The 25,211-nt window shown below is 38.6% G+C and overlaps 2 protein-coding genes across 5 annotated transcripts; both read left to right on the top strand.

Moving 5' to 3' along the window:
- camk1gb (calcium/calmodulin-dependent protein kinase IGb) lies at window positions 1-10,122 on the top strand. Of its 4 annotated transcripts, none has more exons than XM_035521539.2 (13): window positions 1-141; window positions 2,968-3,079; window positions 6,178-6,303; window positions 6,413-6,487; window positions 6,604-6,742; window positions 6,874-6,997; window positions 7,094-7,169; window positions 7,529-7,641; window positions 7,754-7,832; window positions 8,065-8,152; window positions 8,436-8,773; window positions 8,883-8,984; window positions 9,121-10,122. In XM_035521539.2, the coding sequence occupies exons 1-12, from the start codon at window positions 66-68 to the stop codon at window positions 8,947-8,949; spliced, it is 1,413 nt and encodes a 470-aa protein (XP_035377432.1). In that variant the 5' UTR covers window positions 1-65; the 3' UTR covers window positions 8,950-8,984; window positions 9,121-10,122. The 4 variants fall into 4 exon arrangements, with proteins under 4 accessions (XP_035377432.1, XP_035377433.1, XP_035377431.1 ...); XM_035521540.2 differs by lacking the exon at window positions 1-141 and adding an exon at window positions 651-735; XM_035521538.2 differs by lacking the exon at window positions 1-141 and adding an exon at window positions 763-1,117.
- Window positions 10,123-13,708: 3,586 nt separating this feature from the next.
- On the top strand, window positions 13,709-14,695 carry g0s2 (G0/G1 switch 2). Its single transcript, XM_026996395.3, has 2 exons — window positions 13,709-13,861; window positions 14,049-14,695. Exon 2 carries the CDS (start codon window positions 14,077-14,079, stop codon window positions 14,410-14,412), a length of 336 nt encoding a protein of 111 aa, XP_026852196.1. The 5' UTR covers window positions 13,709-13,861; window positions 14,049-14,076; the 3' UTR covers window positions 14,413-14,695.
- The last annotated feature ends 10,516 nt before the right edge of the window (window positions 14,696-25,211 follow it).

Genomic DNA, 25,211 nt, shown 5'->3' with positions numbered 1-25,211 from the left:
AGAGACTATCCTCCAGGATGTGAAGGATAACAAGGGCAATCTTGCTGATACACTTTTTCAGTGATATGCTTTTTGCAGAGATGGGGTCCTATATTGTTGAAACATGTGGAACTCTGGTTAGCAGAAGACATTTTTACCAAGGTAAGTGGTAACTAGATCTGTAAAATCAACATCTGACTATTTTTTCTGTATGAAGTAATTAGAATACATAATTTCATTGTGTCTGACACATTTATCTGTGTACTTAGCTATACATTGATTCCACCATTCAAGCAGCATGTAAATATGACAGGATCAATGTATAGCAAGATAATTCCACAATACCATAATGAGTATATACGTCTCTATTCCTGAACATGTTTGTGCTGTTATTACAGAAGACATTTTCATCTGCGAATACAACCTGTATAAGTGTCACGGAAGTCAGTAATACAAAGAAACACTAAATCACCCAACATAGTAAATATCTAGTGTCAGGTGTTTTATTAACGGAATTATGGATAAAAAGGATAATGGAGTCTACTGAGCTATGGCTGATGAAAGTGGGAAACAACATTGATTTAATGAAAACGCACCTGGGAGATTGGCGCGCCCCTCCTATTCTGTTGTGAGAGTGTGCAGTCTACAACAAAGGTTATTGCTGTGCCCCCCACAAACTAATCTGTCCAGACCGCGGCGAGATTTTGACAGGAGAGTCAGAACGGAGCATCTTATAGTGAGTGCACTTGTCTCTAGGTAAGTCAAAGGACTGGACACGGAATGACTAAGCTGATTCCCATTCCATTCATAAGTGGAATGTACGCGGGACGGTGTGTAACGGTTACACAAATCTTTTCCTTTCAGCATTAATTGTGCACGTCCAATTTACTTAACCGTGTGAATGTGTCATTGACGCTACAGTACAACGTAAGCAATCTACAGTGACTTGCGATTTCTCGACTAATGTATAGTATAGCATAGGCATGTGCATATTTCATATCGGACGCTTTACCAATGTCAGTCCCGTTAAGATCAGCACATCGGCCCCACGCTGTTCTCTGCCACTGCTTTCCGTGCTTAAATCTCAGTAGTTGTCGTAAGAAACGAAGAACGTGTTGGAGTTGTTACAGACCCGAAGGTAAGGTCAAACGCGAAACAATTATCGAAAATGTATAGTTGAGTAAATCTAATTTAACTATGCAACACCGTGTGTTGACCTTAGAAACGATTAATACGAAATATGCTATATATATATATATATATATATATATATATATATATATATATATATATATATATATATATATATATATATATATATATATATAATTTAATTGTACGCTCGATAAGTTTGTTTATACAATCCGTCTTTGCTTGTTGATGATGCATAAATATGCACTGTAATGCATCGGCCAGTACTGGGCAGGTGGCTTCAGTGTAGGTTGGCCACCTGGGGCACAAATGATAATCCAATTCCGAGGTGCATAGTTTGCGTTTCTGCTGGTTATGTAAGAAGACCCTGACGTGCTTGTAGCTGGTTCGTTATGTGCGCGGTGGTAGTCTGCAAAATAGACAAATATGCAAGGACGGTTTCCTTGGTACAAAAGTCCATGGGAAAGACACGTAAAAAGTGTGTAATGTGTATTTTAACGAGACAAGAGAGGTATTTTAGTGACTTAACTGGTCTATTCATATGTACAATTATGCAAATGATGTGTAAAAACGAGAGGTTTATAGTTGCTGTCACATGTACAACATGCCTTGAAAATCTTACGAACATCTATAGAATGCTTGTGTTTCTGTTGCGTTTTGCAGAATAACATTAGCCAAACCCTCTGTCCTCATGACTGAGATTATTCAGCTAGTATTTCATCATCTTTGACCTCCTAAGGTCGTAATAGACCTCTTGAACTGTATGGGGTAATACTTTTGGAGCTAGGATGGATCAAAGATCTTTAACCTGTTATATAAGGGGAAAGAGGTTAAGTCTTGTAGATGCACCAGGGACATGTATTGATTTCTAATCCTTTTCAGTGCTGTTGACGGGCTAACCCATGAGCATACCCATGGACTGCATTTTATTTTCTGACACATTTGTCCTTCAGACCACTTTTATATCTTTTTTTTGTGCTGAATGAAAATTGTTCAAAAATATTTCCACAGTGTCTGTTGCTTTTGTGTGGGGTTTTATTCAAAAATTGATTTTTCAATTACCCTCAGTATGTCTACTCAAAAAGTCAAAGTGTGCTTGTACAGTCAACTAGCTCTCCTGAAGGATGACTTCAAATTAAATCTAAAATTGTGAAATTTTCTTTAAAGTTCAAGCAGACCTATTTGTCAAGTGTGTGGGTCTTTAAATTTAGAAATATCTAAAGTGTATAAAGATTGAAAATTTATTTTCCAAACAGTTGTATATATCTGGCGATCTAACACAGAAAAGCATGGTGCCCATAATAAAGCTAAATTCTAATAAAATAAAAGTAAATTATTCCTTAGTGTCTGACTAGCCAAAAAATTTTAATGGTTTTAGAATTAGTGTTCCTGGAATTAGTGTTGGGTAATGCAGGTCTGAAGTTGGATGGCGTGTGGGGCACATTGGCATTAGTACCCAAACCTACAGAAGTATTAGCAGCTCAGCTGATTAAACAAAACCTCAGGCATGCAGGAGTGTTCCTGCAGTTGACATCAGCTGGTCGATGAGTTTCAGGAGCAGGCTGACCTTCCTGGCTTGTGTCACACCGCAGACTGCGAAATTGCCTCATCTCTGTACAGCTCAGCCTTGGATACACCTTAATTGAGAGTTTTCAGTTTTACTTTAACTCTGTTCAGTGGGCCACATGGCTCCTGGGATAGTACGACTTGTCTTCACTCCCAACAAAGGTACATCCAGGGTGTTTCTATTTGTGAATTTAACTTGTCCCTTAAAATGTGAGTCAGGAGGTGCTATCACATTATAATTTTCCTTGCCATATTTTTCTTGTGCTCCAGAAATCCCTGTAGAAGCTCTCACTAAAATGGGTCGCAAAGAGGCTGACTATGAATGGAAGAAGATCACTGATAATATTGAAGAAGTGTTTGACATCCTGGAGGTGCTGGGATCGTAAGTACATTCCTTCCAAAATGTTTAACCTAACAATACCTTGTGTTATTTTTTACCAGTTAGCTTACAACACACATCATTATTATACAGTAAATAACAATATGACATTCATAAACCAGTTGATAGTGTAGTGTATGTAATATAATTATGAAAATATAAATCTAGATCTTTATTTGAGGTATTGTATCATGCAGTATCATTGTATCAACTTAGAAAATAACAGAAGAAAGTGGTTGAATAAGGTCACAACTTACGAACAAAAAGATAAGCGATAAAAAGGTTACTTAAATAGATTCTCAGTAAAGATCTTTGGCTAAGTGGGTGATATAAATATTCTAATCCAGGGGCCAATTAGCTGTTATTTGTTCCTTGTTTTGTTGTTGGCTCAGGAGGTATTGGGAAAAAGCAGTAACAATGTTGATGACACCTCACTGAGAACACTGTTATCTGTCTCAGGGTAACATCCAAGTGTTTTGGCTTATGCTGACTGGAGATATTTGTGAAATGAAATGGATATGCTGTCATAATAATAGTTTTATTTATGTGCTTATAAACATTTTCTAAAGGTTCAACAGATGCATTTAGAGACTGCACATTTGTCCTTCTGAATTATTCTGGTTCTGTATCTTGGGATTATGAGAAACAGCCAGCATTTTAAACACCTAGTGAGTCTCTTATTTCTCCCTATTCTTAGAAAAAATCTGTGAGGCACAATAGAGTTACAGACATCCTTTATACTGTGTGTGTGTGTGTGTGTGTATATATATATATATATATATATATATATATGTGTGTGTGTGTGTGTGTGTGTGTGTGTGTGTGTGCTAGGCAAAGATGAAACCAGAGATAAACAGTTAAACTCTAGAACAGGGACACAGGAGAAAAGAGACTAGGAAATGTAAATACACACTTGGAAGTCTGAAAACCACAGGCAAACAGGAATATATATAGGAATCTTAATGAGAACATGAACAAAAACACAAGCAGGTGATAACAGTCAGGGGGCATCAGAGCAGAGGCCAACGTAGAGGAACCGGGGAACAACTGGGAGTCATGAGACCCACTTCCACCCCCTCTGGTATTAGGGGTGTGTGAGTTATACAAGGTTAAGGCTGATTCTTGGATGGACTGAGTATGTTAATCTCTCTGGCAGACAGGAGCAAGGATGACCTCCAGAACAATTAAGTGGATGAAAGGAGCTTTGTGATAATCTATACAGAGTCTGCAGTAGCAGCAACAAACATTCTTATATCTTCTTTTTCCATTGAAATGTTGCTTCAGCAAGAGGTGGAACATTATCATTCTGCACATGGCCTTTGTTACCTTTATATTAATTCTGGAATACAGTGAATCATCTGTTACGCTCTAAGAGCATTTGTTCCTCTTGAGGCCTACTTGGTGTCTTTGCATGTTGGTGTTCAAATGGAAACATGGAACAGTGGGAAATGCTTTGTCTGGGGGATATGAACTACTGGCCTCCTATAACAAAAACAACCTGGACCAAATCCCACTCTCCCTTAGCATAAGTCTTCTCGGGGACAGGAGGGGGTGTACCACTGCAAAACAAAGCTTCTAAATTAATGGTTCTGGCAAGATAGGAAGATATTTCTAAGGGATGCAAAATGTTGCAATTGGATTCCTTTATAGTTCATTTCATTGCATTTGATCTGTGACCCCAACTGTCAGATAACTGCTGGGATGTCTTGGAATGTAACATTTTCATTACCGAGGCTCATTTATGCAGGCTTGTGCAGGAACCACAAGGAGGATATAATTGACTGAATGTTGGGCAAATGTGGCTATACTTAGCAGCTTTTATTATTCAAATTTATAGAAAAGCAGAGGTTGATTTTCAGTAGCAGAGACCATGCCGGACTCTGGGGAGCCTGGAAGTGGTGGTCCAATTAAAAGCTATTCAGTGATGCTCCACATTCTTCATGAATGAGTGCGTGAGTGTGCGGGAGCAGATGATGATGTGAAATAGAGCAGTACAAGCAAAGGGGCCTAGTATAAAAGAGTTTTAGCACTGGGAATATGTTTTTTAGAGAATATAAAGTGATATCGAGTGGATAGGGTGAGATTTTCTTATCAATAATGTTCCATACATCCATACATTTTAAAGTCTAAAACAAGTGGTAAAAGTAAATGTACTTTGCAACAATATGTGTCCCAAAAATGTCACTTGCCAGAAGAACAGATAACGCATTATCTAATATAATGCATGACAAAATGCATTTATCAGAAGTATTCAATTTACAGTAGTTAATAAATACTTTACCAGTTTTTTTTCTTTACTTTCAAATGAATCATATCCATCAGTAGTTGCAAGCTGCTTTAGTGAGAATGTGTTATGCAGTCGAGGTGCCAGAGAGCTCAGTGCCCGGGCTGAAGGGATAGACCGCACCTAAATGCCTGAGCCACTACTATTTCTGTTGCGTAAGGGCTTTCAAGGCCTAATCCCTATCCTAGGACAGCTATTCCAGGTTAAAGCTTTAGAAGGCAGGAAAGGTGCAGAGAACAAGACATTAAGCTCTTGTCATGACATTTTAAGACAGATCACCTTTTCTGCAATTAATCAATTGATTAATTGATTAGCTGCCAATTCCTTTCAAACACCAACCTAGTTCTGATTAATGAAGCAGACCATGTATTAGTAAAATTTTACATTTAATATTGCTCTGGTAGATTTTATTTCGATTTTTTAAACTTAAAGCAGAGTGAAGGCCAACACCACTGAAGTTAATTGCATAGGGCATTAGATTACTTCTGAAGCATTACATTTTTTTTTTTGTCCTCATGCTTTAATGGAAGTTCAGGTACAAGTGGCTCTAGATGTTATGAAACAGATTCTGTGCAGGGCTGCAGGGAATGCCGAAGAGGCTCTATAGGATGTACAGGGTCTAAAAGGTCACTCTCATTAAAAACTGCTTTATTCTCAGGAGGAGGCTACATTCTGTAATTTAAATAATAGCAATTTGGGGGGGGGGGGGGGGGCATCAGCTGTTGAATGCCTTAACCAATCCTCCATCTATGTCTCTTTCGGTGTCTCACTCTCTGTCTGTCTCCCACTCTCTCTCTCACTCTGTCTGCCTGTTTAGAGGCGCATTCTCTGAGGTCTTCATGGTGAAGGAGAGAAAAACTGGGAAGCTTTTTGCCATGAAGTGTGTGAAGAAAAAAAGCAAAAGAGATGTGAGCTTGGACAACGAGATTGCTGTGTTGAGAAGGTACAATTTCTCCACATAAAATCGGTAAAGGCTATAAATAAATGGTTAGCAAAATGTCTGTCCCATACTAGCTTTTTGTTATAGAAGTATCTCTATTATGATATCCTAGGATCAAACATGAGCATGTTGTGGGGTTAGAAGATTTCTATGAAAGTCTGACACATTACTACCTCATCATGCAGCTGTAAGTAGTTGCCTGCCTATTTTCTCACGCCTTATATATGTATGTGTGTATTAATATTCAAAGCACCTATTTAAATACGTTTTCTCTTTTCTTTTTCATGCTTTTTATCTGTCCAGTGTTTCAGGTGGTGAACTGTTTGACCGGATCTTGGACAGGGGGACGTATTCCGAGAAAGATGCTAGTCTAGTTATCAGACAGGTTCTGGAGGGTGTCAATTATCTGCACAATAATGGCATAGTGCACCGTGATCTCAAGGTATGGAGTAGTAACAGAACTGTATACACACACACAGGCACACACAAACATATTCTACCCTTCGACGTTTGCTCAAATCATGTCTGACACAGAATCTGCAGTGGTGGAAGATATCTGGTTTTGCTCCACAGCCAGAGAATCTGCTGTACTACAGTCAGGATGACAACTCCAAAATAATGATCAGTGATTTTGGCCTTTCCAAGATGGAGGACAACGGCATCATGTCCACAGCGTGTGGTACTCCAGGCTATGTGGGTAAGCAGACGTTTAGACTATATGTTAATTTACATTAGAATGTACACATCTCATTACTTATTATTAAAGTAACCTACTGATGTCCCTTGGCTGCAGCTCCCGAGGTACTGGCTCAGAAACCCTACAGTAAAATAGTGGACTGCTGGTCTGTTGGAGTCATCACCTATATCCTGTAAGTAGTGTATTCTTCTATAATTTCATCCAGTGCAGGTTCCTCTGATGTCTCTTACAAGACCACTATGTTACAAATTCACATGTTTAAGGCCAAGCTTTGGTAGCAGTAGAGCACTGTATTTAAAAAGAAGGGTTTAAGACTTATTCAAAATTTAGATTATAATTGAAGGACTGTACAAGGTACTAATTACTCAGTCACCAGTTTTGGTCATGTTTTTGTATTAAAATATGTTTACCACCAAGATGTAATGGTTGTGTAGTGTAGGGTATGAAAGGACCCCCCCTAGTGGATGAGCTTCATAACTGTGGCTTCACAGCTTAAACTAAGAATGCTTCTTGTATTATTTGCTCCTTTAGTCTCTGTGGCTATCCTCCTTTCTATGAGGAGTCTGAGACTCGACTCTTCTCTAAGATCATGAAAGCCCAGTACGAGTTTGACTCTCCCTTCTGGGATGACATCTCAGAGTCCGGTAAATATCTGCCTTCACTTTGGAAACCTGTGTATATTTTTATATGTTAGTGTGGTCCACTTATGATAGCACAAACATTGCATTTATTTTATGTATGCTATTATTACTTTAGCAAAGGACTTTATCCGCAACATGATGCAGAAAAATCCTAAATTGCGCTGCACAGCAGAGCAAGCTCTTAGACATCCTTGGTAAGAACATTCTCTACTTCATTGCCTCTAATCAGTACTAGGATATACTATTGGATGTTTGTTTGTATACATGTGAGTTTAAGCAGAATTACAACATATTGTCAGTACAAATAGCTGTCTTTGACTTTTCGTGTAGTAGGCCCTAGGTTCATGGCTTTGTTTAACACTGTGAATAAAGCCTATTATATATTAAGAAATGTGGAGACAGGTTTGTTTATGGTTTTGGCCTCAGGATCATGGGTAACACAGCCCGAAGCCAGGATATTTACCACTCTGTCAGCATGCAAATCCAAAAGAACTTTGCCAAGTCCAAGTGGAAGGTAAGCCTGCAAAGGTGCTCACTATTTTAAAATTCAACCTCTTAAGAGTCAACCTCTTAAATTCTAGAGATTGCCTCCACTGTTCTATTCTCAGTGGGATTATTCATCCAACCTCTGATCTGCTTGCACAATGTGGCTTCAGCAACAGCCATTTGATAGTCTCAGTGTCCCCTTTGTGCGCCTTTCCAGTGCAGACTTGTTTCAGTTAGTTGTGAGCTAGTATGATCTTGTGGTATTTCATCTGTGGGCAAATCTCAAACAAAAACCTATCTGTGTATTCCAGCAAGCCTTCAATGCTACAGTGGCCATCAATCATATGAAGAGGCTCCATCTTGCCCACTGTGTCAAACAGAGCCAGACTCCACCTCAGCCACCTGACATCAAAGTCACATCCACATCTAGCCCCAAAGCAGAGTGCAAGAACCTGGCCTCCGACAATCTGGAAGCCAACAACGGCTTGCCATCAAGCGGTCACATAAATGTCCCTGCTGGTCCTACAGATGTGAAGGGTCAATACATGTCCCTGAAGGTCAGCCCCAGGGAAATCACCCATGCTGGGACCCTCACAGTGGTCAAGAAGAGCAAGCATGTGTACCTCTCCGAACCAGCGAATCTAAACGGGTACAGACCTTCACTCAGTCATTAGAACTGATATTAATGACTTACTGACAGTGTTGGAGAGGTTTGCAAATCATCCACTAATCATTAATCTGATAATAAAATTATGCAGGTATGGAAGGACAGATACAATACGCATTGGTGAAAAATTTCAAACAGGCGTCTGTTCCATTATGTGACCAGTAAGAGAGGCACCGTGAGGACATTTTAATAGGTAAAGTGAATAAAATTACATTATATGAATCAACTACCTCCATATTCCAATACCAGCTAACACAAATGTGAGGCTTACATTATGTTGCCAAATGATGCTCCAGATGTAACCTGTGTGTTTGTGTGTCTTCCTGCAGGTCTGGGACCTGTTTCTCACTGGCAGCTTGATGTGGGCACATCCTGCCGCTTCCAGCCCTGGCTTGGAATGTTTACAAGGCAGTTGACCTGTTGCCTGTTGCCCATTCTGATACTGCTGAGGTTCAATGCCTCCATACCATCACTCACAGAGACACACATGCAACGCGCACGCACGCGCACACGCACACGCACGCACGCACGCACACACGCGCACACACGCGCACACACGCGCACACGCGCACACACACACACACACACACACACACACACACACACACACACACACACACTTAATAATGTCCAAAATCCCTCTATAAGCAGACAACTCACTACCATGATGCTTAGGCATAACTTAAATCCTTGTATTTTACCACGAGGAGCCTGTTCCTCAGAACTGACGTAACTCCACATCCCTGTATTTCATGTGTATCACTCCATGTCATCCAAAGCTTCAAACCTTCAGAATACCTTCAGAGTATTGGTGAATTTATTTTATTCATTTACATTGTTTCCATAGCATGTGATGATGCGCAGTGTACATGTTGCTATATTTCAACCTGTCACTGAATACTATTGAATACTGAGCTCAGTACTCGCTGAATCTGGTTGGGGAGACTGACTGGCTGGAATGCTGCCTGAACAATCCAAATTAGATTTATAGTCGTAGTCAGAAGGGTGGTTTTCTCATTTTAATTAACCTTAGAGCCAATGATTATTTTTGTACTAAATATATAAATATTCTTTACATGCAGACTTACGCATTTTGTTTTATAAAATGTCAAAAACTAGCGAGTACTGTTACCACCATAAAAGAATGTCTTTCCTTTTTCTGTGTACCAATTTGCCAATATACCTGGCACTCCTAAAGTGTAGGTTTGTTGTAAAGACATTGTTGCGAGAGACTGCTGTTATGAAGTGCTACAGTTTAAGTTTATATAGACTACTCATATCAATGTGCATTATACTATACAACCTTTTACAAATAAAAGTGCAAAAACCTATTCAGCTAATTTTGTCTTTGGAGATAGTTTGAGTGAACAGTACTTCTTGGGGCTTATAATTAATTTAATTAATTAGTTTTATTCAAAATGGAGTGTAACTATAAAATTCTCATTACATATATTGGAAGGTAATTTTCCATTTAGCAATTTATATTCAATTTTGGATTACTTCTGTTACATTTTACTTGTGTAGGGATTTTTAATGCCCCACTTCACTCTTAAGGTTGTTTACCTTTTTTTACTTTTCACTTTTTTGACTTTATCAAAGTCACTCCATAGAGGGATGATGTATAGCGAGGTTTGTGTTTTCCGTGGAGAGGAAAAATCCAGAGAAGAAGCAAAAAGAAAAAAGGATAATATAGGATATAAGAGATATGGCACCATGACAACAAGTAGTCCAAAGAGCCAAGCAAATTGGTCATAATTTGGTATTTTAAAAAGCACAGTATCTCACCAGAATACCAGTCCATTTAAAATGTAGTTTAAAGGCAATACACATCATCGCTTTCCAGGGGGATTAGGTAAGCATAACAATGCACAGGCGCACAGGCACGTGTCTGACCTCAATATTCCTCGCTGAGTACTGCCAAATGTAGTCTGTGAGTGAAAAGGCTCTCATCAGGTCACCTGCCTGGGAGGAAGATTAAAGGCGAGACTGCCATCATCATCATTGTTTGAATTCGTGTACCCAAGCATATGCCGCCGTAACTCATGCTACACTAAGTGACCTCTGTACATAGTCAGTGTGTACTCAAAGGCAAATGCAGTGTCAGCATAATTAACATGGGCTATTCTACTCCAATATTGCACAACAACAAAAAGTATTTGAACGATTATAGAATATCTTTAAAATGCTAGAAATGAAGAGGATTTTTATTAGCAATTATTTAAAAAGTTTTAAAAATAAACAATGCAGGAACTCTGGAAATGCATGATCATCTGCGAACAATACAGTTTATCAAGGAGGTGCTCCTTTGTGTCCTGCTACGTGCCACATTGACACGCTGTCGTGGGCAGGCTGCACTCGGCTGGTTTCCCAATGATGTCTGTGCATCCAGGGGAGAGGGCATAGCGCAGAGCAACGGGATATGGGTCAGAAGTCCCTGGAGTGCCCCAGGACATGCGGCAGAAGCTATGTCTACAGTGAGTCAAACAAAACCCGTTGCTCAACATTACCCTCCTCTTTCACCTCACATGCAAAACAGTCTCCGGGGGATGAGTGAGTGAAGCTTTTCTTCGTCAACTTGAATGTACCAGACAGTTGAAAAAAGGTCAGCAACATGTCTCAAAGAAAACACTGCTCTAATGCTAAAATGCTACAAAGCATAAAACAGTTAAAATGGTACGCACATTCTCAGCAAAATCTTGTTAGTTTGTTCTCAAATGATAACACTTACGTAGCTGCAACAGATGTACGCAAATATTGGCAATGCTACTTTGTACTGTATTTCACAATTTAGAAATGCATGTTACAGTAGTTTAACAGTTTGTATATCTATGGCCTTAGCTATAATAAAACTACAGTTTTATTCCTCAGGAACTGCCATATACTGCTAAAGATAACTACAGAAACTACCCTTACACAGCAAAATTGATAATATAAGGAATAATATACCACTAGCTCAAGTTGTCACTGTTTTGTTGCTCCGAGTATACAACTGTTTTATACTGTCTTTCATTTCAACAGCTTTGTTACTGCAACTGTTGGCAGAGGCCCAAATAGAGCAAGGTTCACTGAATACTATGCATCATGCCATGACCAAATCTCTAGCCTGTATAAAGAACCCACAGAAACTGATCAATCAAATGTAGAAAATGTGCTATGGAAAAGCATGTTTGTAGGAAATTACTGAGAGTTTTAATGAAGACATTAAACCACTCAGTAAGTGTGGAAAACATAAGGAGATGGTTCCAGCACAGTCCAAAAGTAACAATGACACTATATGTATTGTTTTGGCTCTGTACATTGACAATCTGCATTTGAAATTAAGCTAAACTGTAAGTTAAATGAGAGTTGTTAAAGAATATCAGCTTTATTTGAAGGTATTTCATTCATTGTTGGGTGAACCACAGAATCCCATAGAATCAACTGGACATTTAAAATAATCAACACAAGACAGCTCTTATATCAAAGAAAAGTCCTAAAAGCAACCAATAATTAGGCTGAAAATTCAAGATAAATTAATGAAAGAATAAAGCTAAAACTAACATTAAATGTGTCAAATCAGTGGAATGGTACATTATAAAAAAAGAAAGCAGTGATTAGCTTATCAATAGCAAATGGCAGACAAAAAAGATACAAAATCATCTCAATTTTTCAAATCCAAACAAACAGGCCTCAGTGGACAGCATTTTACCTGGGACAGGACAATGATCTAAAACTTGTTAGAACAACTATAAGGTCTTTTAGATCCAAAAGGGGAACATCCTTCAGTTGACCATGTCAATCACTCACCCAATGCTATCTTGCAAATTTAACTCACAAGCAACAAAACTATAACTCCTGAAACAAACAGAAAGTAGAGAGCTGGATTACGATCCAGGTGCCAGGTGGTCTAAAAGTCACAGACCACAGTCATTGAAGCGGATATTCTGTGGTTAACCGTGTCATTTCAGGTCTGTTCTCCTAAATTAGAGTGCAAAAAATAAAAACTTTTAAAATGGCCTAATAAGGACTATACTGCATGTTCTGTGATCTGTCTATTTCATATCATGTGGGACTACTAAAAGTTTGTTGTCAAACAATAGAGTCCATGCTGTAGCCATATTGCTCACATACAATGGGGAACTGATATCAGCATTCCCATAAGACTTGTAGGACCCACCACAATATCTTGCAGTGTGGGACAAAATTTCCTTCAGTTCAGTGCATTCATGGGCTGAACAATATATACATGTAGACAAATCCTGCAAATTGATAGTCTTAATAAAATTATATTAATCACTTAATGATCAACTGGCATTCATGTATTATGTATTATTGTGCAATAGAAGTCACAGAGGCTTTAGACAGTCAGTCGGCCTCAACTCTGCTCTAAGGAAAGGTGAATACCTCAAAGTTAAGCTGATTAGAGGCAAGTCTATGGCGGGCCTATGGCAATCATTTTCAGTCGTGACTAATGCAGAACAGCTACTATTTGCTTGCTGTGGTAGATGTAAGAAAGTGTTAGTGTACAGTAGCTACCAATGGAGCAGTAGCCTACCACTGTTTTAAAATGTGCCAAGTTCACAAGGGGCAAGCAAAACTGTCATTCACTGTCAAGTCCACTAAAGTGGTGTCTGACCAGACCCGATGTCTGCTATTTCAGGACAAATATTTAATTTGTGAAGTAGAGTATGTAAAAAATGGGATATTATTTACCCTCGTATGGAAGTATGCCAAAACATCTACCTTGTATATGAGAATGGAATAAATCTTCCTGATTTTCAGTGGGAGTGGGAATAAAAAATAAATAAATTACGGGCAGACCTCTAGTGGGGAACAACAAATGTCTCGTCACGTGATTAATGAATGAAGTCACCCTGTGTCACCCTGAAGTCATACTGTCTGACCAAGCACACTGGAACTTGCACAAGCACACTTGCGCTTCTGCTATGTTTTTTTTGTTTTTTTTCATGAATATTCATGCTCAGTGGGTGTGGTTACAAATGCCACCATTCTTAAATAGGGAGTGTGTCTGCAGTGAGTTGGACATTGATACCTGCAGATACACTAAACAGGCGTCTTTACATTTCATAAGTAAGTACTTTTTCTGCACAGATTAATATTTTTTTTTTTGCCTTTTGTGTATTTTTTTTCAGAGAGTATCTTAAATACAGTATATTGATACCGAATACAGGTCCTGAGCTAACACGTTTGATGAACAAAACAATAAAATGGTTTATGACACATTACCATAGTTACACCTTTCTTTTTACCCACACAGGAGCAACTTCTCACTGCCTTTGAACAAAATGGAGACTATTCAGGAGATCATGCCATTTGCATGGGAGATGCTGAGTGCTGGACCCTCAAAGGGCTCCATGAAGGTGTATCTGGTGGGCGGCACCTTTGCGTTTCTGGGGATAGTCAGCGGGATGGCAGAGGCTGCCTGTTCACTCTTCTCCGAGCAGGAAGAGCCCTTCCTGGAGGAAGTGATGAAAGTGCCGTTAACGGTAAAGGACCAGGCCGCCGAGCCACAGACAGCCATCCCTGAGCCAGATGACATGGAAGCTGACACAGAGGCCAAAGCCAAAGAGATGCCTGTGCTCAGGCAGCGACGGATGAGTTTCAGAGCACATGCCTCCTAAAGACAAGCGCTGCCCCACAACATGTGCTTAGCTGGGAACAAGAGCAACATCGAATGTTTTTCCTTTACACTGCAAGCCGGACAGACAGGAAATGGCATGTGTCAGTTGGGATCGTATGCTGCTGAGCAGCTGATTTTGGGTGCTTTGGGAGCCGCACGTTATCATGTAACTTGTAAGTTTCAGGCAAGGTGATGTAATGATTTTCTATTGAGTGAATATTATTTATGTATTAGGTCTCTACAGAGTGTGCTGATTGCAACTAAATAAATTTTAATTGCTCAAATGGTTGTCGATCTTTTAGTCAAGTAGATCTTTTTTTGTTTTCACAGCCATATACAATGTGCAGAACATAGTGAGAACTGAATCCGTACAAGACTTGTCTTTTAATGATTCTAATAAAATACATTCTTACAGGTGAATTTCTAACCTAATCCTGTGAGTTGTATACCACAGCAAAAACAAAAACAAAAAAAAACTGTTTAGGCTACTCATTTATATATCTGACAGTAGTTGTACAGAGGGTGTGAGAGGTGAGGGAAGATCAAAAGAGTCTTCATTATATATAACTGCTTGACTCGCGCATAATCAAAAGGAAAAGCTGACAAAGCAACGCTCAAAACACCAGATATTAGCAAACGCAGCAGCAGAGAGTGCAAGGATCTGGGACTGGCGACAGCTCCGTAGATCTGACTGGCAACGTGCAGCACTGATGATAGGTACCCGAGGGCTTATAAAGGAGAGAACAGAAGAGGGCACAACAAGCATAGCATTCAGCTGACACTTTTATTCCATGCAACTTGCAATTATGACTGAGTACAACTTGAGCAATTGAGGGTTAAGGGTCTTGCTTAGGGGCCCAACAGCGGTAACCTGGCAGCAGTAGGCCTTGAACTGGCAGCCTTCTGCTTAGTAATCAAGTACCTTAACCACTGAACTACCACTGCACTAATTAGAAGGAGACTGAGAACGGAGCAGGTACATTTGTGAGTAATGAGTGGGCAAGTGTTTTATATATATATATATATATATGAAAAGCTTCAGAAATACCGAGGGCTGAGAGAAGAGCTAGAAAAGATGTGGAGGGTAAAGGCAACTTTAGTTACCATGGTAATCACAGCAAACTGAGAGAATGGCTCTAACTGATACAAGGAACAACATCTGAGATCTCAGTAGAGAAATGTGCAGACTTGGGAAGAGCTAAAATACTACGCAGGACTGTCAAACTAGTAGAGGACTGGAACTTGAAGGTTAGTAGAATTTTTATGTTTTGGACACACCTACTCTTTGTTTATTTTTACTATTTTCTACATTTTATAAAACAGGGAAAGTATCAATAAAATAACACACACGATTATGCTTTGTTAAATGTTGACTATCTTAGCTTGTAGATTCTTCAACGTACCTATCACATACTTTGATGACAGCTTTGCAAACTCTTGGTGTTGTACAGTGAGGATCTAAAGGTTTCCAGAGAAACAGGATGTTTTGTACAATGGGTGGTCGTTTATCACCTTTGCAAACAAATTACTTTCTTCTTGTTGGTGAATAGGATTGCATTCTTCTCGACTGAAATGTTGTCTTCCCTGGGACCTGTTGGAGCCGCTCCTCCAGTTTAGGGGTCATAGCCTCAAGCTCCCCTAGAATCACTAAAGACAACTTGGTGTTAACCTTCCACATTTGTCCAACTATTGACACACCTTACTTTGGATGCTTCCAGCTCTTGTGCCTGCCACAACTATTACAACTTTTACTTTCTTCATTGTGCTTGTCTTGTAGACCAAAAAAAGGTAAAAATAATAAATAATCATTTTCAGAAATTTTGCTTGCTACCTTTTGATGGTTCAAATGACTTATTACTCTCTTAAAGGCTAGCCAAAGCATGCATAACTCAATCCAGTGCCAAAGGATTTATTCAAAAGCAGCTTTTGTGGCAGCTGTTTGTTGGAATAAATCTTTTTTTAATGTATTTTTATTTATGTTTGTCCACTGTCATGAAGGGCTTATTTATGTGTTATGTAGCCTTCTAAATAATTCATCCAATAAAGTGTTACCAATCAGTTCCTCTGGTCTTCTATACCATCAAAAAAGTCCATCCTTGTTGCACACTGTTATAATACAGATCACATTCACTTAAGTTTAAGGATCAGCCTTAATTAATACATTTTTTGAATTGCCAGCTATAAGACCCAAAATAAGAGAAAATCTGATGCTGTGATTATCATCTACACACATGAAGACATATTCACATGATTCTGGATCACAAACTTATGGCTCAAACCTCAAAATCCCCAAGGTTCATGAGTGGTGCAACAGAAAAGAATTCCCCCTATTATTGCAAGTTTGATCCTGTATGATGCCACAGCCATCTGTGGCTGGAAGCTTGAGGGAGCAAAATTTGGCTGCCCTCTGAGATAGAGAGGTGTGGTATACACTCTCTCACCTGCCAGTCACAGAGACAGTGGGCGATCACGAATGTCTGTGAGCTTGTGGATCAGAAGCGGGTAGACAGTGCTATCCTCAGAATGTGTTATGCTGCCCTCTATTGTTGCGTGAGCTGCAGCTCAAAAAGATGATTGGCTGCATGCGCTTTGGAGGACGCATGTTACAGACCTTGTCCTCTCTGGTTGGCAGCTGTTGTGTGACAGCAGAATTGCTCAGTGGGTAGGAAAAATTCGGTTTAAAAAAAAAAAAAAAAAAAACCTTTGGTACTAAACGCCCAAATTCTGTGCAAAATAAAAAAAAGTTCAAATGTCCAGTAAAGTGTCTGGTTTTCCTCTATAAGGAGACTGTAAAATATACTTTATATATCTGTATCATTCTCTGATTCTGAGAAACAAGGCATCAAATAGGGGGGCAGGCTGCGGAAGATAAGACGAGCTGTGAAAGAGGAAAGGTCTAAATACAACTTGCTTAAAGGTTTGAAGCAAAACAGGCAGTACTGTTTCTTGTTATATATTCTACTTCTATTACATTTTCTTGTGACTACTACCCCTTCATGCCCCTTCTTTCTGCACACACTCAGAATTGCTGCAAGCTGCATCACTTTGTAATCTGAGCACTCTGTCCTTGGGTTCAAGGCCACTTTTCCCTCTAGTGTCCATTATATCCAAAAAGGTGCATCAGTGAAGGGCAGCTGCATTCTCTTTAAGAGACTGACTGCTCTGCTTTAGTGATTGAAGTAATGCGCTATTGTCTGAACTACTCTCATCACTTCCATCTTTGGTGTTTAGGACATATTGTGCCTGGTGTAGTATCCAAGAGCTCATCGCAATCTTCAGGAATTAACTTTCTTGTTTAAAAATCAATAATATATATTCAGTTGGGGAATGTCAGGCCCCTGTACTCTGTATAAACCTAAAAACAATTTCAGAAATTTTAAACCAAAACACTCCTATTACAGGTTCTGGTTCAATAGTTTGTTCAAAAACAAGAACTGGCTCAAACCAAAGTCAACTGAACTTGTGAGTCTATCTTTCCACCACTGGAGACACAGTACATAGTGAGGGAGCAGTACTTTTTATGACAGTTATGACATTTGCACTGCAAATGTTACTTTCAAATACTGTTTGAAATCATTTTAATTTCCATCACATAACTGTGCACCTCTGTAATAATGAAAATCAAGAGTCTGAACCCAGTAAACCCATCTGAATAAAAGAATAAGGAGTCAGGATACCAAAAATCAGGAAACCTGTTACAATCAGTCCCTCCCATCTTCCGTGTTCCATGTTTTCTCTGTCTTGTGTATTTTAGTTCCATTCCGTAGTTTTGTTTTCTCTGCCCCTCGTTTGAGGTTCCACACCTGTCCCTTGTTTCGAGTCTTAAATTCATGTATTTAAACCCTGTCGTGTGCTACGTGTTTTGGCTGTTTGAATGTTGGTTTGGCTGTCTTAGAAAGCTCGGTTTTTTTTTTGGTTTTTTTTTGGTAGCCTGTTTGATGCTAGCTGTTTTGTTTATTCTTACCTCCGCATGTTACTTCCTAGTTTCTGTTATAGCCTGCTTCCCCTAATAAGACATCCATAAGGGGCTGGCAGGATGGCACCAGTTGGAAGGAGCACAGGCGTCTGGCCCCACATCAGGGAACCAATGGCAGAATGAGGACTGGGAGTGACGGTGAAGCTAAGAGCAGGTACCAGAGCAGCAGCACAGATGGTATGAGGAGTGGAAGAGGGGTCTTGCCAGGAGCAGGAACCGGGACAAGGGCTGCTGGTTCTGGATCCCTGGGACTGACGCAGTGGGGCCCAGGGATCCAAAAGCACAGAGCCACACATACAGGCTGGCAGACGGTAGCAGTCCTAGGAGCATTTTCAACATATTTCACTGCTTTCATTAAAGACCAGGCTGCACACTGTAGAAAAAGCCCCTGTAGAAAAAAGAACATCTTTCTTAATATTTTAACTGGTCAAAAAATTTGTAAAATCTTACTAAGACATTTAAAGTTCTTTGTCTGGGTCATAAAGTGCTTAACTTTTCATGGTGAAAAACATGGACTTCCTGTCCTGAAACAGTCATTTGGACCACAATCATGCAGGTGGTAGTAGCAGTACTTCATGTAGCTGCACCGTGTTTAGTTCTGAGATGGTCCTGGGTTTGTGGAGCCCACTGCTTTATCCCGCTCTCATATGTTTGGTCTGCTGGATATAATTCACGTGATCTGAATTAACATTCAATTTAACATTAACTTTTAGTCAGCTTCATAGATTCTTCCCCCTGTCCCAGTTCAGCTGCACTCTGACTTGCATTTTTCTTATAGGTGTGAGGTAGTGAACTGCCTGTCCTGGGCACTGTGTCCAATATTTATTACTGGTTTTAACTATAGGTCACAACACTGAATCCCAGAAAGTGTCTGAACTGAGAAAGATAAAGCCCATCATTGCACCTAGTACAGGAAGCAATGTCTCTAACCTGATCTGTAGGGGCTTGGTCATTCTCTGAATATGGCAGCAAACTTGTCCCTCATGTTTGCAGCTTTGCAAAAAATTAAATTTATCAAAATTAATTTGTATTTGTTGCTGAGTAAAAATGCTTTGTTAGCTTTTTATCATTAAAAATGCTGTTTGCCTGAAATGCTTTGTCCTTCAGGCCATGTGCAACATTTATTATATAAATACATTTTAAAAATGACATTTCATGCTGATTAATGTCTTATTTTAAGTGATTAAAACAAATACAAATGTAAAAAATATTAAAACATTTATAAAGAACATCTATCCTTGAATTTCATGTCATTGGTGTCACTAAATAAAAATACCTTTTTTTGAAATATGAAGTCCTTCCTCGGTCAGCATTCAGACGGCAATAGGACCATTGCAAAGAATGCATGGTAATTCCACTGATTCCTCACAATTTTATACGTTTTTGTTTAGCTTATTTTTCAGGTGAAGCCATTTAATTTCATTGCTGTTTGTCATTTTGTCATCTGGGGGAAAGGACTTTGAGTCAAGTATTACTTCACTAAATCTGTTACCATTTGAGATTAATGAAGAATGGTTTGAGAGGCTGTGGAGTCCATTTTGGAAAAGGCCGGTTTTATATCAAATTGTCAATGGCGTTACTGTCACTGGTGTTACAGCTTTTGTTTGTAACGCCAATGACTGTCACTAATTGCACAAATTTTTGTGCAGTCTTATGAAAAATTCAAAATTAAATGCTACTAAGGAGAATTTTCACATGATATTTGTTTATATTTTGGTAGGCATGGTGAGGTTAAAGAAAAAAGGCTCTACAGGCAGCATATGGATGCACCTGTTACGTAGAGCAGCATATCTTCAGAAAAATCAGAAATATTTAGATGATTAAAGTGGGAGAAGGAAGGGAATAAATTGACTTTCGCAGTGGGAACCAAGGTATGAGCATCGTAAATGGATCTTATTTCCAAACTTTTGGTTTTACCTCAGATTACACATTTGTAACAACAAACTCAACAAAATTAATTTATTAGCTGCTTATCAGTAAAATTGTATGTTTTAAGTAATAACTAAGTAATACGTCAGTGCCCATATGCATGAGTTCAGTTCTAGCTATGGATTGTTCTCAAATTTTTCGTACTCATGAACTGAGTGTTGTGATGTTTATTAAAGTTTTAATCAGCCAATAGCTGTTTTAATCAGTTTGATATTGGCTGTTTTGTCAAATGGTTCATTTTAATAAGGTAATCCTTCCAGATTTGCTGTATATTGTATTTTCTTCCTGTTTGCAATTAGATTAAATAATTACATCTGATCCAAGAAAAACAAGTGATTTAATAAAATGATTGAAATAATACTGCCATGTTATTAGTATTCTACTTTTTTTGGTTCAACAGTAAGCATCTCAATAAAAAATTATTTCACACTCCATTATCAGTCCTTGCATGGTAAACAGAATGGCCTAAACATGCTTCACAGCTGAACTTTACATTTCAGTAGTTATAATGTATTCATTAATAAACCTGTTTTTACACTGAAATATAGGAAACCTTTTTCAAATAATTTATTGATACATTTTTAAATTACTAAGAAGAAATAAGATGACATTTGTGTGATTAAGATTGCTGACATGTTGATACTTGTTAGACAAAAAATGTTAGAGGCAGAAAAATAAAATTTAAAGCATATTCTAAACCAGAAAGTGGCTGTTTTTCTGAGAATGACCAGGGTATACACATGGCTTGTATACAACTCTAGTGGTATATATGGCATGTATACTACTGTGGGGAGTATATACACGGTATGTATACTACTCTGGTGTATATGGCATGTAGGCTACTCTGATGGTTTATATGGTGGTCTCTCTACCTCTACATAGTCTCTGAGTAATGAGCAAGTCTCTTCCACTGAGTAATGAGTTGTTTTCCCTGTGTCAAATTAAGACTGATCTCTGCCTGTTCATTTCAATTCAGTTAAACCATATATTTCAACCTTAGAAGGGTGGTTTTATGACAAGGTTACCCAAGTAAATATTTTTTCATTTTAGAATTTTAGAAAGTCCAGCATAAACATTTCAGCTAAAAAAGCTTAGAAAGTGAGGATCAATAAAAAAAAAAAAAAAAAAAAAATCTAAATAAAAAAAAATTAAAAATAAAAACCAGTCTTCACCTTTCATGGACCTGTGCTGTTCCACTGCTACTGATATCTTAATTGGTAAGGTCTTTGTTGCAGTATCTGATCCATTCCAGAACAATGGAAAAAACTGTTAGTAAAAGTGTTTACTGGTTATATCAGTATGTGGGTGCTTACTGGTTAGATCAGTGAAGGTGACCTCCCCTGTCCAAGTCCAGCTCCACTCTTATGCTCTGGAGTTTGATTGTAGATGTGAGGAACTGATCGCCTTAACCTGGGCAGAGTACCCCATATTTATTAATGTTTTAGTGTAGCACAGATTGCATCGCCAGGATATGTGTCCATTTCACAGTACAGGCTCTCCAATCACCCAGTTACTAGCAGTTGCTAATTTCCCAGCATTGTGTCCCCGAGTAAAACCCCAGGACACACACATACTCAAATCTCTTTGGATTATGACAAAGCAGTGATTCAGGTGGAGGTGTGAATTGGCGGTGTTGGGGTCCAGTATAACAGGTGCTAAGGAGAGAGAACAGAATGAATCATGTTTGTGATGAGATCACATACACAGGCTGTAGGACTTGATTGTAACGTGCGGTGGCCCGAGTGCCACAGGGTGTGGGGCAGGATGCACTCACTCCAACGTTTGGGACGTACATTTATTAATATAGAACACTAACGGCACTCACAAGAATCACACAATAAATACAAATGAGAAACGATCAACATTAAATACGAATAATAAACACGTATACATGTAACAAGAACAAACATAATGTTTAACATCACCGTTGAACATTTACACACCACACTGACACGTTACGGTAACGATGACCAACGACGCTGCATTCCCTGACCTGGGTTTACATACACAAACAAACGAGGTGCAGGCGTGGCCACAAACAAAGGTCTTCCTACTGCATGTGGCTGGCCAAACCACGTGCCTCGTGGGAGGCGAGCGTTCCGTGACATTGATAACTAAAGCTGGATGTCTTTATAAGAAGGTCTGGAACTACACATCATTGTTAATTGTGTTGATTATTGGTTTAACCTTCAGGATATTCCATAGTTGGATTATTTGACGTTTATTGTTTGCGTGCAGTTCACATACATCTTTTTCTTAGTATATATGTTGATGGTATTTAAGATGTTAGTACGCTGTCATACTATGTAGTTTTTCGGTGTTCTGGCCAAATAAGTACTCATCTTATAGTTATATTTGTGTTTGAGCTGCATCATCATATGATCATGTTTTAGGGGTGTAGTTTCTCCACATAGGTTTGTAGTTTACAAATGTCTGCTTGGAGCCAAAACAACATTATATTTGTTTTTATTAAATGGAAAGCCCACAAAGTAAGAGCTCAATTAACACTTTGACATTTTAGAAATACTGCTCTGGGGCACTAAAACATTAAATAACCATAGAGCATCACTTCACTGATGTGGATATTTGCTGTTCACTAACAAAGGCCAGTGTAAGAAAAGGGTCCTTAGTTGTCAACACACTCCTTATTAATATGAGTGTTTGTCATTTGTGTATAATTGTGCGCATCACCTTTAACTTCTGTAGTGAAGCACCTACTGCTCCTTAGCAGTTTCTAGCTGCACTTAAGCACATTTCAGTGAGCTGACTTTTTAAAAGTTCTAAACCACTAACATATTTCCTTTTTGAAAATGGGGAAACTCTCAAGGTAGGCAGGTTCTTTTAAAACATATGTAATTTTAAAGCCTGTGGTTATTCAAAACATGTTCTGAGTGAACACACATGTGAGTACCCTGTGATCAAAGGGCAGGTAAATTTCCCAACTAAAGACAAAGACCATGATAAGTGCAATTATAAATGATGAAAAACAATTCTGATAAGGGGTGGTTTGAAAGAAGTATAAAAGAAGTATAGTACACTTATAGTGTATAGTATAGTTTGAAGAAGTATAAAACCACCCCATGGTTTGAAACAGCAATCCTGTCATTAAATGATAACTCCTGAGGAGTACAAAACTAAACTAAGTTTGCAAGATTAACACAAAGACAAACTTAAGCTTAATCAACTGGACAGCAATCTTATTTTCTGTGGGTTTTTTTGAGGTCTGACACCACACACACGTGTTGTTGGTCCTCCAGACTGAAGAGTTTGAGTTTCTTTGTGCAGACTGAAGGGCACCACAGACCCTGCTGAAACTCTCTAACTCCTGCTCTTTAGAAAAGTATTACGTGGGTTCTTTAGTGCAAGATTAACTGAAGCACTTTTTTGGAGAATTGTCTCTAACAATCTGGACATTATTGAGATCCCTTGGTTTCCCAGAACTGCTGCAGACAGGTTTTACACACACTATGGCTGTACAATAGTAAAACAGGATCAAGATGCCACAGCAAGATGCCGCACCATACAAGTCATGAAAACTCTTCTTCTCCCAGAGGGTTTGTGCTATATCCCCTGAAAGCTGCTGATTTTTTTTGTAATGACTCCTTCAATCCAAGATTCACTTTCACCTTTTTGCAGTAGCACAAGCACAGGCAAGAGTCAGTGAAATCAGAAATAACATTAAAAAACAAACAAACAAAAAAAAAACGCTATTGCTTAAACTGTCTGCAACAGTATCTGTTAGTGAAGTGTATTTTGATGCAATAAAGAACAGAATGACAGTATTTTCTTCGTTCTGTAGGTGCAGGACAGGTAAAGGAGGGGTGAAGCTGTGAAAGGAATTAGTCAGTGTATGCATTTTCCACTAGATGGAGACAGTTCCTGCCTAGATATTTGATATCATGTTATATATATATCTATCTGATACCCTCTCAAATCAGTTAAAGCTATCATTTTTATATATATATATATATATATATATATATATATATATATATATATATATATATATACCATTCACTTCAGTGCCAACAACAAATTATTGTGAAGAAAATTTTGCTGAACAACAAAAAACAATAATAATTTACAATTGTAATGGTGCACCTCTAAATATTACTGGTTTAAAAGTAGCACAAGTTGATTAGGATCAATAGGCAGATGCTCAGCCAAACAGTGCAAATTTAGTGGTTTAATGAAAAATGCAAAAGACCATAGCAATGTGGAGCAGTATGATGATTGTGGAAAGCCAGTGGTGATTATAACATAGACGGTGATGAGTAGACTTACTGTGAATATGAAGTGGTGGCCTGCCTAATGGATAGCTGCAGCAGATTGTATTATGTGCTTTTCTTGATGCATGGTCACGCAGTTATTAAGAACAGATAGCAGAACATACTAGGTAGCCCAATATTCGACACACTGACATTTCCTGAGCAGGTGCAGTGTATGGATCTACCAATGGCATTTGCTCAAATCCTTTTAAAACCAATCAGAAGAAAAATGTTTACAGCTGTCAATATACACTTTTGTACTTATCTGAGCCATAGCTGAAAGAAGAATATTTTACGTATTTTGTTATACATATTTTTTTATGTATAACCATGATAAATCTAAATAACAATACAAATCTATTGTATGTATTTATTCCTAAACAGATCCTTTTTTTTTTTTTGCTTGTATGTGATCGCATGTACTGCAGAATCACAATCAATAGGATGGAAACTGCAACATAAAAGCCCATAGCATCATATATCCCAGCTGATATTGGTATTATACTGATAACACACACACGCACGTACACACACAATCCAGCATTTTATAAAGACCTTTTTGAAAGAGGAGCGCCTTGCAGTACTTTTGCATGGGCAATGTATTTTCCTCTGTGCTTCATGTCTGTA

The sequence above is a fragment of the Electrophorus electricus genome, chromosome 21 (assembly GCF_041902795.1).
Source record: "Electrophorus electricus isolate QZ-2024a chromosome 21, ASM4190279v1, whole genome shotgun sequence".
Classification (NCBI taxonomy): Eukaryota; Metazoa; Chordata; class Actinopteri; order Gymnotiformes; family Gymnotidae; genus Electrophorus; species Electrophorus electricus.
The sequence above is the reverse complement of the archived record's forward strand: the minus strand, read 5'-3'. Positions and strand labels throughout refer to the sequence as shown.